This window comes from Xenopus tropicalis, chromosome 7 (assembly GCF_000004195.4).
Source record: "Xenopus tropicalis strain Nigerian chromosome 7, UCB_Xtro_10.0, whole genome shotgun sequence".
NCBI lineage: Eukaryota > Metazoa > Chordata > Amphibia > Anura > Pipidae > Xenopus > Xenopus tropicalis.
In genome coordinates, this window is record NC_030683.2 from 56,203,259 (window position 1) to 56,220,555 (window position 17,297).

General features: G+C 41.0%; 1 protein-coding gene across 2 annotated transcripts in view; it reads right to left on the minus strand.

Annotated features, from left to right (window-relative positions):
• Nucleotides 1-17,297, minus strand: part of tubgcp2 (tubulin gamma complex associated protein 2) — a 119,699-nt gene that overhangs the window by 34,924 nt on the left and 67,478 nt on the right. For both annotated transcript variants that reach the window (XM_002940307.5, XM_012967068.3), the window contains one exon: nt 9,588-9,716. In XM_002940307.5, coding sequence (XP_002940353.2) covers nt 9,588-9,716 — 129 coding nt within the window. The remainder of the gene's footprint in view (nt 1-9,587; nt 9,717-17,297) is intronic.

Here is a 17,297-nt window from a genome sequence, read left to right on the forward strand (position 1 = left end):
CGAAAGGATTGTGCAGCTAACACAATTTTACAGGCTTCTTCATCACACCCCAAACACCTTATTCGTAATATTCCAACTGGCCAATTTTTGTGTCTTAGAGGTTTGCTTTCTGAATTTCAAACTTTTGGACATGAATCATGCAATTTGAGAGGTAGATTACTTTAAAGATGATATGATAGATATTGTCTTACAAAAGCTTTTAAAAGAGCCTTGATGACCCCAAGGTCAAGATGTCCTTCTAAAACTAATTCATATTGTCCTTTGTACATACTTACATATAGTCCTCAATTTCCTCATATAAAAAGAAATGTGAATAAATATCTGTCCATATTGTGCACTGATTCCAAGCCTAAGATCATTTTAGGATCAGGTTGTAGATTTGTGACTAGGAAGGGTGACACTTTGGGTTCCTATTATGATAACAAGCAATAAAATAGGGACTCCCACCTGGTTACAACATTAAAGGAGAAGGAAAGGCTAATAAAGAGTTAATCTCAAAATGCAGGCATACCTTCAGTTGTCTCAATAGTGCCCTTAAGTCTCCCCATATATCTCCAGTTCAGATGATCAGAAGCAAAACAGGAAAAAAAACCTCTGAGCTGGGTAGAAAGATTCCCATAATGCATCACTCTTTTCCAAGACTTGAAGACTTACTTTTAAAGGCGACGCATGCGCACAAGCAGGCGCGCTCCCCCTAGCGTCTGGTTATGAGACGCTATTTGCCATTAGAACCAGCAGCTGGGGCCATTACAGGATGCAGCCGGCAGGTGCAGAGGCGGAGAGGCAAGCAAGGAGCGGAGACGAGAGGACGCAGGTACAGGGAGGGGGAGAGGTGAGCAGGGGTGAGGAACCATGTCGGCTGGCGGTGCTGGGGCGGAGATGCGAGCGGGGACCAGAGGACGCAGGTGCTGGGAGGGGGAGAGGTGAGCAGGGGTGAGGAACCGTGTCGGCTGGCGGTGCTGGGGCGGAGCGGTGAGCGGGACAAGAGGACGCAGGTGCAGGGAGGGGAGCGGTGAGGACGGACAGGTGTCAGCTGACAGGTGCTGGAGCGGAGAGGCAAGCGAGAAGAGGAGCAGGGATGAGAGGACGCAGGGAGGGGAGAGGAGCGGTGAGGAATGGTGACAGCTGACAGGTGCTGGGGGGAAGAGGCAAGCGGGGAGGCTAGTGGAGCGCCATGTTTAAAACATGGCTGCGCAGACAAGGAGAAATAGTGTGTACTTCGGGAGGACCGTATTGGACAAAGGAGCATTTTTAGAAGAAATGATTTCAGCGTTCAGGTAGGGGCAGGGCCCCTCTATTACATACTAAAAAATGAGTAAAACCCTTTCCTTCTCCTTTAAGGCACTTTTAAATGTGGTGTTTCATGTTGTACTTTGTGTCCTCTTATATGTAGGGGCAATGAATTTACATCTTCTGCTACTATTAAGTCCTATACAATTGGTTATTATATTAATTTTAACACTTAAAATGTCATATACTTGATTACATTTCAGAAATGTGGTATGCAATACGTTGGACAAACTTCATAGAGTTTTAAAGAAGCATTCGGGAGAATATTGCTGACATTCCAATTAAAAAAGAAACAAATGTATCCAGACAATTCTTGTCTTGTGCCATGGGGAATTTGGATTCTTTCCAGGTACAATGTATAGAGAGAGTCTTTGTATCCCGGAGGGGTGGTGATTTAACATACAAAAAAGGCACGGAGTGCCTTTTTTCTCCCTTTATTTGTTTTGATGTTTAACTGATCTAAAGCCTTTGCTTATAATCAATGTCTGTGAACAGGAAATGTGTAAGGCGGTACTCAAATAAAGATATTTTTTAATTAAGAATTCTGACTGAAGATTTGCTCATTGAGTGCCTGCTCTTCAAAAAAAAAAAGGTGATATCCGCTCCCCAAGCTGAAGGCACTAAGTGGTGCACCTGAGCATCTTTTTCTCTGTGGTGAGTTGCTGACATAACTTATAATCGTAAACTAAAGCCTGCCTAGCAGTATAAAGCTGTCTTAAGCTGCTAATATCTCAGAAAATACTAGATATAGAAAATGTATGTAAATTGCACGTGCAAAGGCGAGCAGTCCTTCTTCATTCTGTCTTTGCACCGCTTGGACAATGTGGAAAAGCCGAACTTGAATTAAAAATCCGCATTTTCACTCTACTGCGTATGCACGGGCCCCGTGATTCAAAGAAATAAATTACAGAAGAAGGGAAGAAGGGCACTGAGGGGAACAGATATGTCAAATTCTGCTGACACTTAAAGGGTTAAAGATGCAGATGTGAAAGAGGCGACAACTCTGCATGAGGCGTATGGCTGAACGTCCTGACAAGGGATTAACCACATTTCTCTCTTGGGTCTTGCATGAACTTGCACAAGGCAGTGTTTGCCAGAGTGGTCACTTATTACTGTTAGACTCTACTGACCCACAAGTCATATAATGAAATGGTATTTAGGGTCCTCAATCCTATTTTTAATCTGTTACCCTTGTTTGTTAAATTCATGCAATGTGCTGCCTAATTTGCTAGCACTATATGAATTTATGACAATTGTTCCGCAAAATGAGCAGACTAAATGTACTGAGATAAATTGGAACAGCCAGGAACTCCAGATTTTAACCCTGGTATTTTGGCCATAAACAATGAAACTAACCATGTCTGGGTTATAAATTTAGTTAGACCAGATTTGTAACAACACAAAGCATATTCATTCATAGGAAGATAACTGCTGTGCTATTCAGATACAGCAAGGAAAATAAGCATTGAACATGTCAACATTTTTCTCAGTAAATATATTTCTAATGGGGCTATTGACATGAAATTTACACCAGATGTCGGTGACAACCTACACATAAAAAGAAATCAAAACAAATCCAAAAATTCAACAAATCTATAAATTATGTGTAGTAAAGTTTGAATGACACAGGAAATAAGTATTGAACAAGTTTACGGAAATGTATTTATCCTCACTTCGTAGTAAAGCCTTTGTTGGTAATCCAATATCAAATAGAGTGAAAGAAATTAATAAGTGCCCTTCAGGCACAAAATGTGTCAGATAATACAGTGGTGTGAAAAACTATTTGCCCCCTTCCTGATTTCTTATTCTTTTGCATGTTTGTCACACAAAATGTTTCTGATCATCAAACACATTTAACTATTAGTCAAAGATAACACAAGTAAACACAAAATGCAGTTTTTAAATGAGGGTTTTTATTATTTAGGGAGAAAACAAATCCAAACCTACATGGCCCTGTGTGAAAAAGTAATTGCCCCCTGAACCTAATAACTGGTTGGGCCACCCTTAGCAGCAATAACTGCAATCAAGCGTTTGCGATAACTTGCAACGAGTCTTTTACAGCGCTCTGGAGGAATTTTGGCCCACTCATCTTTGCAGAATTTTTGTAATTCAGCTTTATTTGAGGGTTTTCTAGCATGAACTGCCTTTTTAAGGTCATGCCACAACATCTCAATAGGATTCAGGTCAGGACTTTGACTAGGCCACTCCAAAGTCTTCATTTTGTTTTTCTTCAGCCATTCAGAGGTGGATTTGCTGGTGTGTTTTGGGTCATTGTCCTGCTGCAGCACCCAAGATCGCTTCAGCTTGAGTTGACGAACAGATGGCCGGACATTCTCCTTCAGGATTTTTTGGTAGACAGTAGAATTCATGGTTCCATCTATCACAGCAAGCCTTCCAGGTCCTGAAGCAGCAAAACAACCCCAGACCATCACACTACCACCACCATATTTTACTGTTGGTATGATGTTCTTTTTTCTGAAATGCTGTGTTACTTTTACGCCAGATGTAACGGGACATGCACCTCGTCGGTCCACAAGGTATTTTCTCAAAAGTCTTGGCAATCATTGAGATGTTTTTTAGCAAAATTGAGACGAGCCATAATGTTCTTTTTGCTTAAAAGTGGTTTGCGCCTTGGAAATCTGCCATGCAGGCCGTTTTTGCCCAGTCTCTTTCTTATGGTGGAGTCGTGAACACTGACCTTAATTGAGGCCTGCAGTTCTTTAGATGTTGTCCTGGGGTCTTTTGTGGCCTCTCTGATGAGTTGTCTCTGCGCTCTTGGGGTAATTTTGGTCGGCCGGCCACTCCTGGGAAGGTTCACCACTGTTCCATGTTTTTGCCATTTGTGGATAATGGCTCTCACTGTGGTTCGCTGGAGTCCCAAAGCTTTAGAAATGGCTTTATAACCTTTACCAGACTGATAGATCTCAATTACTTTTGTTCTCATTTGTTCCTGAATTTCTTTGGATCTTGGCATGATGTCTAGCTTTTGAGGTGCTTTTGGTCTACTTCTCTGTGTCAGGTAGCTCCTATTTAAGTGATTTCTTGATTGAAACAGGTGTGGCAGTAATCAGGCCTGGGGGTGACTACAGAAATTGAACTCAGGTGTCACAGTTAAGTTATTTTTTAACAAGGGGGGGGGGGGCAATCACTTTTTCACACAGGGCCATGTAGATTTGGAGTTTTTTTTTCTCTTTTAATAACATAAACCTTCATTTAAAAACTGCATTTTGTGTTCAATTATGTTATCTTTGACTAATAGTTAACGGTTTTTGATGAGCAGAAACATTTAAGTGTGACAAACACGCAAAAGAATAAGAAATCAGGAAGGGGGCAAATAGTTTTTCACACCACTGTATGTCCTAATAAAATTTATACTTTTAAATTTTATTCTGTTGCAGTTGTGATTTTTGAATTTTTTAAATTTCTCTCACTCTATTTGATATTGGATTGGCCGTTGCCTGTAACCAGGACTGAGGTTTGATATGTGAGGTCATTTTTACTTTTCATATAACTCTCTGATTTTTTCCTTTGTGAAGTAAGGCAGCCTACACGCTTACTGCACTTTTTTCCTTTGTTGGTAATGACAGCTTCAAGGCGCCACCTGTATGGAAACCAGTTGCATGAATTCTTATATGCACCCACCTGCAGCTTCTCATTCACTGATTGTATCTCTTTTATTCTATCTCACTTTGCCTCCATTTCTTAGGGTCAGAAAGAGGGCTGCGGCCATTTTAAGTGTCTCTTCTCGGTATTATCAATATTTACCCTTACACAGAACAGTGACCACGATGAGACATGTTAATTCTAAGGTATCTGCAACCCTTAAATAAATAGGTTAGCAGGTCAGGACTAAAATACGAAGGTTAAGGGTTGTTTGGGGTTCCGGCACCTAAGAGAAAGCAATGTAAAAACATATACCTCTAATATGTATAAGATGTATACATATATAACACTGGCAAGGCTGGATAATGATACAATGACTGCCTCTTGAAAAGGGATACTGAATACAGAATGGCCTAAGCCAGTGCTGTCCAACTGGCGGCCCGCGGCCCCCCTCTGTGTGGCCCCCCACATGTCTAACTGCTTTGTTGGCTTACCTTTTTGTAAGCTTTGAATGGTATCAGTGCTGAGATTAACGGGCCCCTGCATGGTTCACACCTCAGATTCAGGCTGCATACACAGGCAGCATAGGTCAGGTAGATTATGGCACACACAGGCAGGGTAGGGCAGGTAGATTATGGCACAAACAGGCAGCATAGGGCAGGCAGAGTACTGCCTGTGTGTGCCATACTCTGTCTGCCCTATGCTGCCTGTGGGAGGTGAAAATGGCAGGGGTTTTTCTGGGAGTTTGTTAGCAGTTGGAAATAGCCATTAAATGGTCCCTAAGGTGTGTAATTGTATGCGGGGGGGTTGCTGTGCTATCCACAGGAGAGGAGGAGGCGGCACATTGATTTAAGGTTGTGTCTTAATAATATAAATTCCGGCCCTCCGTACCACAAAAGTTGGACAGCAATGGCCCAAGCCATATGTAGAGTGGATAAAGAACATGGTGCAGAGTGCTTGTGAATATAATGAAGACAGTATATAGAACCCAGTACAAAGACTGTATATACCAGGGCCATGATACAGAAGTTGTATAGCACCTAGAATAAAGGGCAGTATTTACCTAATGGCCAATATACAGAAAGTTTATAAGCCCCTATTACAGAGGGCTGTATTTATCTCAGGGCCTATTAATGTCGGCTACAGATATACATAAGGGTTAATATTCAGAAGGCATACAGAGTCTACTACACAGGCAGTATATACTTTAGGGCTTTTACTAGAAGGTATATAGCACCAGACCTAGGCTGGCAATCTGTTGATTCTGGCAAATGTCGGATGGGCTGCGGTAAGATGCGTAAGTCATTATTTATTGGGCCTGTAGGGGGTTGTATGGGCCTCTGTGTACTTGAAATGCCAAGGTCTAATTTGACTCCCAGTCCATACCTTCTTTGCAACTATTCGAAAGAGCTGTATATACCTCAGGGCTTATAAAGTGAAGGTGTATAGCATCTAGTACAGAAGGCTCTATTTACATAAGGGCTAATACACAAGGTATATAGCAACTAGTATATAGGGCGGTATATACCTCAGGGCTAATAAAAAGAGAAGGTGTAAAACAACTCAGAAACAGATTTTTAATATGAAAGACATATGACAGTATATGACAGCACTTAATACTGAGGGCTGTATATATTCAAACAGGACAGAGGACTGTTCAGACCTTAGTGCAAATCCTATACAGTATTCAGAACAGAGTGTTCCACCTGATAGAACTATGACTCAGGGAGTAGGGATGACAGAGAGCTTTTCCATAGTGATACATTTTCCATTGTGAAACCTTGGGACTGAGCTGAGCAATCCGTGCAAGTAAATAACAGAAGCACAGTAGGATATAGGCAGCAGCCGGTATAACAGCGCAAAGTGCAAAAGGTACAACTCTTACTAGGCAAATCTGTAGCAGTATTCACTTTGTTAATCACTTTCTTACTGGAAAAACCTGTGAACTCCGAGTAAACTATGAGGAGGTACTATTTAATAGCTCAACTGTAAAAAATGAGCAATTGTACCTTGTATAAAAAAAAAAACAATAACACAGGCACTCTCCATTAAATGCTTCTTTGTGCAAAATTTCTTACATTGTTTTAATTGCTTTTTTTTTTTTATTGAGATCCAGCAAATCTGTAGCAGTAGATGCTTCACAGTAGGGTTGCCATCTGTCTGGTTATGACAATGCAGGCTTGATCTCTAGAAGGTCTGTCTGTGTCAAAACCTCCTGCCAGGTTTTCCAGATTATGAAAACTAGGCAGGACTTACGAAGACTGACATGGCAATCACCAATCGCCGCATTATTGTCCCACCCAGTGACATGCTGCCCCGCCTTGTGACATCATGGCCCCGCCTCTTCTCAGCCCCAGTGACAATACTGCTTGCCCCCTGCTTGGTGAAAAAAGCAAGCAGAGGTGGCAACCCTACTTCAAAGTTTAAGCCTTAGCAGGGCACAGGGAGAAGCACAGATACCTGTGGGGAGACATCCACAGGGGCACGCAAGCATAACATACCATGCACTATATTTTTTGATCAGGGCTTGCACCTATTCAGAAAGTTAGGTGTGGGGGAAAAGGGAGAAGGTGTTTGCTATGAATACCTTCCATAAGCCCTGCACAGATACTGTACCAACAATATGGAGAGCCCACTGAGAGACAGGGATCCAATTATTTGTTGTGACGCCCACTTCTCTGCAGCTTAAAAGTAACAGATGCACAGTGATGACTCATCTCCTGACGAAGCCAGGTAGCGAAATGTGGGGAGGATGGCGTCTTTCCCCCAATCAATTCCTCGCTGATTTATCTTTTATTATAATCTAACCGGATGAATATTGACTTTCTCAACATAAACCTTTCTTGTGACTCTAATGCTTATATGCTATCAGTGCTATATGTGAATGTATTATACTTGTACTTTGCATTGGGACTGTCCATTTAGTGCTGGGTTTTGTTACTCATATTGCATCCGGATGCAACTGGGTGCCTGGGAATTAATTTGTTCCGGTCCCAGAAAGGTTTAGTGTTTTGTATAATTATTATGGTTATGGTATTATTATTATAGTTATGGTATTGTGGGGTTTTCTGGGGGCGGTTTTTGTCTTTGTGGCTGAGTAAAGATTGTGTTTCATTAATATACGAGTGGGCTGTTTTTAAGGGTCTGTAGCCACAACTGTGGAGCATGGTGGTTTTGTTAATGGTTTAATTTACCCGGAGGCCATCACCTCTTGCTCATTTGAGCAGTTATTTGCCGTTTTCTGTTTCAAGATAAACTGCCTGTCACCAAAAACAGTTAGCTTAGGCAAGACTAAAAATGAGAGCTAAGTCAGTTAAAGAAAAACTATGCCTTCTGAATGTATACTTAACCGACAGATAATTTATATCCTAAGTGACTCATTAAAGAAGAAGGAAAGTCTAAATCACTGGGCGGTGCCTAATGTTAGGCACCCCCAACAATTGTAATCGCTTTCCTAAAGTTGGGCTTTAGACTTTAGATTTAGACTTTCCTTCTTCTTAATAGGTCCTACTCCTTTAAAGAATCTTACCATATTAACATATATGTAAGTAAGTATTGGCTTTTTACCTCGATCAACCATTTTGTGATGGGTCAGTGTCACTGGTCACCTGAAAATAATTTACAGCTGAAGGAAGAAGTATGAGGCTAAAAAAACGAAGCTCGGTCCATTCATTGGCTGATGTCACCTTATTTGTATGACCTTGGTTTGTGTGTGAGAATAGCAAACAGTAACAGCCAGGGGGTGGTCCTTAGTACTGAAAATAGCAATTTTCGATTTAGGATTATCCAATGGGTGCTGGGTTTACTTGGAAGGGTTAAACTTGATTGACTCTGGTCTTTTTTCAACCCTATGTAATGGCAGATACTACTAGAAAATCATATTTTTATGAAAATGGTTTACTTTACTAGGTTTACTTAAGAAAATGTAAAACTTAGGGGAAGATTTACTAAGACAAGAATGCTGCGAGTGTACTTTCGCAAATTTTTTCGTGTCTTGCGCGACTTTTTCGTACGCCCGCGCGACTTTTTCATACGCCCCCGCGACTTTTTCATACGCCCCCGCGACTTTTTCATACGCCCCCGCGACTTTTTCGTACGCCCCCGCGACTTTTTCGTACGCCCCCGCGACTTTTTCGTACGCCCCCGTGACTTTTTCGTACGCTTGGGCTAAAAAAATCGGAAAGGCTTTCCCGCTGTTTACAATCATTCGGTATGAAAATTTTGTGACTTTCTGATCGCCAATACGATATTATCGTGACTAATACGATTTTTTAGTAAGCATTTTCGTGATATTTTCGATCTTCAGAAATTTTCGTATCCAATCCAAATTTGTCCCATTCGGGATTCGAACTTGTGTTTTCATGAATGTGCCCCTTAGTGTTTTACATATTGGATGTTTTATGCAATATATTTTTTTATAGAGACCTGCAATGTTCAGTGGTATTAATTCCCTTTGTAACATTTATAAAAGCTTAGCAGAAAAGAAAACAGTAAATAATTATACAATGGTTTCTTATTATTTCTTTTGAAGGTATAAAGGGAAAAAAAGGAAGGTGCAGTGTTGTTGTAATGTAAACATTACTGCATCACAAAATCTATTTTTTTGCTTCCTAAGAAATAATTTACCAGTGGTATTGCAAAGTGATTCAGAACAAAAAGTCACAGAGTTTGGTAACATTTTCAAAAATACCTACCATTTTGCTGAGTGCAAGGAAAATTGCTTGGCGGTCTTATTGCTGATCCATACATTACACAAAAGTCGTTCCACATGCTTGCAGTAGAACATATGGCGAAATAGCATCTGATAGCGTGTAAGAGCTTTTCTGTAGATAGAATGAGGATTAGAGAAACCACTCTGCATAATAATAAAATTGTATAGAGCTAAAGAAATTTAGTGAAATATGTAAACAAATCAAATCGCTCTGTGGGTGCTTAGCCTAACTGAAACTTGCCTATCATTTAAGGTCAATGCCTCGCTTTCTGCCCTTCCTATGGGGAGATGTAACTTAATCACACTCCTAAAGCTGGAGATCAGCACCTGTCTGCTTGCTGTGGCTGTGAAGATGAAAGCATTTTAAAAGTCAAAGGGTAAACATACCTCCCAACATCTGAAAAATGGATAGAGGGACAAAAATATATAGCGCGTCATAGTAACATAGTAAGTTGGGTTGAAAAAAGACAAACGTCCATCACGTTCAACCATAATGCCTATATATAACCTGCCTAACTACTAGTTGATCCAGAGGAAGGCAAAAAACCTCATCTGAAGCCTCTCTAATTTGCCGCAGAGGGGAAAAAATTCCTTCCTGACTCCAAGATGGCAATCGGACCTGTCCCTGGATCAACTTGTACTAAGAGCTATCCCCCATAACCCTGTATTCCCTCACTTGTACTGAGAGCTATCTCCCATAACCCTGTATTCCCTCACTTGCTAAGAATCCATCCAGCCCCTTCTTAAAGCTATATAATGTATCAGCCAGCACGACTGATTCGGGGAGGGAATTCCACAACTTCACAGCTCTCACAGTAAAAAATCCTTTCCGAATATTTAAATGGAACCTCCCTTCTTCTAAATGGAGTGGGTGCCCTCGTGTCCGTTGGAAGGACCTACTGCTAAATAAAGCATTAGAGAGGTTATTATATGATCCCCTTATATATTTATACATAGTTATCATGTCACCCCTTAAGCGCCTCTTCTCCAGCGTAAACAGACCCAACTTGGCCAGTCTTTCTTCATAACTGAGACTTTCCATACCCTTTACCAGCTTAGTTGCCCTTCTCTGGACCCTCTCTAACTCAATCATGTCCCGTTTGAGCACTGGAGACCAGAACTGAACAGCATATTCTAGATGGGGCCTTACCAGCGCTCTGTAAAGGGGAAGAATAACACCCTCCTCCAGTGAATCTATACCCCTTTTAATACAGCTCAAAACCTTGTTTGCCCTTGCAGCTGCTGCCTGGCCTTGATTGCTACAGCCAAGTTTATTATCTACAAGGACTCCAAGGTCCTTCTCCATTATGGATTTGCCTAGTGCAGTCCCATTAAGGGTATAAGTGGCTTGCATATTTTTACATCCCAGGTGCATGACCTTACATTTATCCACATTAAATCTCATCTGCCACTTAGCCGCCCAGATTGCCAGTTGGCCAAGATCCTGCTGCAAGGATGCCACATCCTGGATAGAATTGACTGGTCTACAGAGTTTTGCAAACACTGATACATTACTTATAATACCCTCCCCCAAGTCATTTATGAACAAATTAAACAAAAGTGGACCCAGTACAGAACCCTGCGGGACCCCACTGAGAACCTCCTTCAAAAAAATTTTGACCACGCCTGTCTTTGTGACCACACCCCCTACATACCACTCCAATTTTACTAAATTTGGCAGGTTATTTTAAGTTTGAACACATTTCTGGGGGGTTTGGGGTTGTTGTATATGTTATTACAGTTTTGCTAAAAAGGTAAAGCTGCCCTTTAAGCTGCAAGTCTTAGTTCCCTCAAGAGACCTGTTTACTTAGTTACTTAATTACAATTGCACTTACAAGTGCAAATGTAGCTTGTTAAGTTTCTGGGCTCTCTGCCAAAAGCCCACTTATTTAATTAAGTTTGAGAAGCAATGTATCTGAGTGCAGGTATAGCTTGTTAAGTTTTCTGGGCTCTCTGCCAAAAGCTACTTTTCAATTAATGTTGTATCTTTGTATCTTTTTGGGGGTTCATTGCAGGAGATCAAAGGGAAATGAGGGAAATGAGGGACTTTTCAGTAAGAATCTGGGACTAATGGCTGAGCTGTTAAAAGAGGGACTGTTACGCGGAAATTGGGGGAGGTATGGGTATAGAAGCTGCTTGTAAAGAATATAAATGCTACAAGTGTTATAAATGACAAAATCATTATATATTATTATATATATATGTATATATGTATATATATATATATATATAGAAGTCCAAGAGGATCAGGCACTCACGTATCAGAAGTGAGGATGCCTGGGTGCAGAATTATAATGGAGATAATACAAAAAGGTACCCCGCACTCACAGGACTTACATGAAAATAAACAATTTTTATTGGTCAAAAAACTAACGTTTCGGCTGGCACAGCAGCCTTTCTCAAAGTGATTCTGTGTCAAACAAATCCCCCAATTAAACCCAAAAAGTGGCGCCAAATCCAGTGTGACATCATCAAGTGGGAGTGTACATTACTGGTTTGTCAGGTAAAATGAGAATTGGAGAGTGAAAATAAAGTAAAATTAAAACATAAGACAGACATAACGAAGATACTAGATGTTTAGGTGAAAAGAGTGTACAGATCCCGTGCAGGATAGAAAACGAAAATGAAAGAGCTGATACCTATAGGTACTGAACTATAACTCACACACACTATACCGCTAAAGTTGTAGTGTAATGTAAGAGTTAAGAATGGGCAGGGAAATAGATTATAGCACACACCAGAGAGACGGTAATTCTGCATAGGGGGTGAGGAGTTGCCAGATACAAGGCGCCCTTAACTGTCAGTGTCACAGCTGCCGCGTATGCCAAAGCTCGCACGTATCGATAGCGCTTAGTCAGCGCATTGTGTACAGTCAGCCGCATGTATAGAGTAGGACGTTGCAGCGTCACAAAAGAATAGCCTATTATTGAGCGTGACATATCGCACGCTGAGGTAAGGTAGTAGCGGCTTCGTCTCTGAACCTACGTGACAGCTAGTGTTGCGTATGAGCATGGAATCCACCCTACCGTGGGGGACCCAGAGTGTCAATACGGTCCACAAATTTATACTGTTCACTTAGTAGGCGAGACTATAAAGAACAAGAATCGAAGGGCGCTGTGAGCAGGGGCTGGCAAGTAATCGGGCTGATCAGGTGGTGGTGTCCGTACCCAGCAAAGGGGGGGACCGCCAGCCACTAGAAACAGGACCTCAATGGAGTACAAGCTGGTGGGCAAGTTGGTGGGCTAGATATGGGATACAGGTTGGTTGGTACAAGGTACAGCTTAGAGTGTAGTGCGCAATAGGTGCGGTGCAATAAAGAAAAAGCAAAAATTAAATAGGAAATAAAGACTAAAAATGAATATAAAAACAGAGAACTGAGGCTGTAGAAACTGGAGATACAACATGTACGTAAGTAAGAGTGTGACAGCAGAAGGTGCAGGAAACAAAGTAACCCCACTGCAACAGAAACAGGTTTTACAACAATTTCAAATGGTACTGTAACATATCCAAACTGATACTTAGTCAGCCCCACAGTAACGGAAAAAAGTTTTGCAACAGTTTCAAATGAAAAACAAAATGTAACATATCAAAACGTGGTACTTGGTCAGCCACAATGTAGCAACATATAGAGTCCAGTGTATATAGGCAGTAGCACAGAATCACTGTAAATAAAATGAGGAATATGAAACCATTTCGTTAAGGCCGTTTGGGCTGATAGTATTAAGTCTATGCATCCATTTCAATTCGGTTTGCAGGAGGAGTTTGTCACGATTCCCACCTCTCACTGGCGGGGGGACAAAGTCTATCAGCATGCTACGTAAGCTGGCCAGCGAGTGTTTCTTTAGTAGAAAATGTGCGGCTACTGGTGTGTTAGCTTCTCCTGTAGCAAGAGTGGAGCGTATTGCGGACCTGTGGTTTGCCATCCGGTCCCTGAAGGAGGTGATAGTTTTGCCAATGTACATGAGGCCACAGGGACATTTAATGAAGTAGATAACAAATTTGGAAGTGCAAAGACTGACTTGCACTTCCAAATTTGTTATCTACTTCATTGAGGTCCTGTTTCTAGTGGCTGGCGGTCCCCCCCTTTGCTGGGTACGGACACCACCACCTGATCAACCCTATTACTTGCCAGCCCCTGCTCACAGCGCCCTTCGATTCTTGTTCTTTATAGTCTCGCCTACTAAGTGAACAGTATAAATTTGTGGACCGTATTGACACTCTGGGTCCCCCACGGTAGGGTGGATTCCATGCTCATACGCAACACTAGCTGTCACGTAGGTTCAGAGACGAAGCCGCTACTACCTTACCTCAGCGTGCGATATGTCACGCTCAATAATAGGCTATTCTTTTGTGACGCTGCAACGTCCTACTCTATACATGCGGCTGACTGTACACAATGCGCTGACTAAGCGCTATCGATACGTGCGAGCTTTGGCATACGCGGCAGCTGTGACACTGACAGTTAAGGGCGCCTTGTATCTGGCAACTCCTCACCCCCTATGCAGAATTACCGTCTCTCTGGTGTGTGCTATAATCTATTTCCCTGCCCATTCTTAACTCTTACATTACACTACAACTTTAGCGGTATAGTGTGTGTGAGTTATAGTTCAGTACCTATAGGTATCAGCTCTTTCATTTTCGTTTTCTATCCTGCACGGGATCTGTACACTCTTTTCACCTAAACATCTAGTATCTTCGTTATGTCTGTCTTATGTTTTAATTTTACTTTATTTTCACTCTCCAATTCTCATTTTACCTGACAAACCAGTAATGTACACTCCCACTTGATGATGTCACACTGGATTTGGCGCCACTTTTTGGGTTTAATTGGGGGATTTGTTTGACACAGAATCACTTTGAGAAAGGCTGCTGTGCCAGCCGAAACGTTAGTTTTTTGACCAATAAAAATTGTTTATTTTCATGTAAGTCCTGTGAGTGCGGGGTACCTTTTTGTGTATATATATATATATATATATATATATATATATATATATATATATATATATATATATATATATATATATATATATATATATAATCCAAAGGAAATCGGCACTCACCATTACACGAGCACTCGCCGGGTGCTAACCAAAAAAGTGTAAACAATGGATTAATGATGCGATGAGCTAATAAACAAAAAACTTTTGTTTTATCTCTATATGCCGTGAGTGCTTTCTATTAATCCATTATATATTATATATATATATATATATATATATATATATAAAAACAACAGGACTGGCCAGAAGGGATGACTTTGACGCAGTTGGCCAGCTTGAAGTATATTGCAATATATGGACAAACAATCGCTGTTTTTCTTAAAGGGGAGGGCATTTCTTAGTAGCTTAATGCAAAGAATGTCTTAATGTCCTATATATATTGATAATGGGTGAGTACAGAGGATCTCTTGTTGTTGTTTCTATGTATTTTGTGGTCACAACCTCATTGCACCTCCCGCCTAATGGTTTAAAATTCAGATGGGGTTTTTTGCCTTCCTTTGGATCAACTATCAGTTAGGCAGGTTATATATAGGCATTATGGTTGAACTTGGTGGACGTATGTCTTTTTTCAACCTAACTTACTATGTTGATATGTTATTCTCTAGCAAGCAATTCAACGCAGTAGCTGCAAGGATAAGAAAGGTTTTGAGCTGTTTTAATTAAGGAGATAAATTCATGGGGCGAAGGGTCATTTTTTCCCCTTATAAAGCACTGGCAAGATCTTGTCTACAATATGCAGCAGTTTTAGTCGCCATTGCTCAAATGAGATATTGTTGCATTAGAAAGAGTCCAAAGGAATGTTTTTTTTAATTGATGCTGTGGAATAGTCTCTCTAAAGTGGCTGTACCCACAGATACATTACATTAGATAAGCTTCAGGACAGGATTGGATGACTTTTTAGCAAGTGAGAAAATAAGGGGTTATTGAGATTGGCTTTTAGCACAAAGCTGATCCAGGTACCAGTCGGATTGACATCTTGGAGTCAGGGTTGGATTTTTTCCCCTCTGAGGCAAACTGGAAAGGTTTCAGAAGTTTTTCTTTTTCGCTTTCCTTTTGGTTCAACAACACTCAATTTTTTATTTAGACAAAAAGGTTGAACTTCATGGATATTTGTTTTTCTTCAACCCATCTTACTACATTAGCATGCTTACCCCAAACTCAAGCAAGCACTGTTTGATGTAATTAGAATCGTTTAGTACCTCAACAAGCCTTTTTCAATAAGTTGCAATGCTTTTTAGCACTTGAAGCCCACTATCAGCCTAGGCACAGTGAATTTGTCTTACCTTATTTCCCCCTCTCTCTTCTGAAACATTTACTGCTATTTACTTAAAGGGGACATATTGTGTGAAAAACAATATTGTGCAAATGAATTGTACCCATTTAAATATAAAAGGAATGTGTTTTAAAAAGCAGCGTTTCGGCCAATTTGTTGAAGATTTTTTTAAAAAACCCACTAGTCTCAGATATCTTCCTGCTGCCTCCTTTCCCAGGCTGTGCAGGGGGGGTCGGCAGCATGCAGCACGCTGCACTGTTGGATAAAATTGATGTAGTGATAACTTTGTGTTAACAGCCACTAAACCCCACAGGTGCCTTGAGGAATATGTCATGAATTATAAGAACAAAAATATGCGCCTGAAAGAACCTCCCACAACAAATTTTTTATTAGAAATGGTATTACCCTCTAAATAAGTTACAATTTGATATTAGGATCACAAGCCTCAGAGGGAAAAGAGAAGTGCATAATTTATTTATATCCCAAAGAAATCAGGAGAGTGAGAGACTACAGATATAGAGTTGTGTTCTGCTGTGGAGTACATGCAGATCAGTGCAGTGACACTATCCTGGAGGCTTTAGAGCAGTGATCCCCAAGCAGTAGCTCGTGAGCAACATGTTGCTCCCCAACCCCTTGGCTGTTGCTCCCAGTGGCCTCAAAGGAGGTGTTCATTTTTTGATAACTTGGCTTGGAGGCAAGTTTTGGTGGCATAAAACCAAGTGTAAAGACAAACAGAGCCTTCTTTAGGCTGCCATTCCACATAGGGGCTTCCAAATAGCCAATCATAGCCATTATTTGGCAGCTCCAGGTACCTTTTTTATGCTTGTGTTGCTCCCCAACTCTTTTTACATTTGAATGTTGCTCACGAGTAAAAAAGGTTGGGGATCCCTGCTTTAGAGGGAGGACAAAGGGAAAGATAACTAGAGCCCTTGTGAGCTTATTTAAGCTAAAATTGGAACACAATGCTTAAAAGGGACATCTTGGTGAGATCACTCTTATTTATAAGTAATAAGCATTATAGTTACATAGGGTTGAAAAAAGACCAGAGTCCATCAAGTTCAACCCTTCCAAGTAAACCCAGCACACACAACCTATATTTACCAATCTATACTATCACATAAATAAACTATATATACAACCACTAATACTAACTGTAGATATTAGTATAAAAATAGCCTTGGATACTATGCTTTTTTAAGAACTCATCCAGGCCCTTCTTAAAAGGCATTAACAGAATCTGCAATTACCATATCACTAGAAAGGGCATTCCACAACCTCACTGCCCTCACCCTGAGAAACAACCTAAGCTGCTTCAAATGGAAGCTCCGTTCCTCTGATCTAAAGGGGTGGCCTTTGGTGCGTTGATTGCTTTTATAGGAAGACACAACAGCCCCAATCTGCCTATAATCCCCTCTAATGT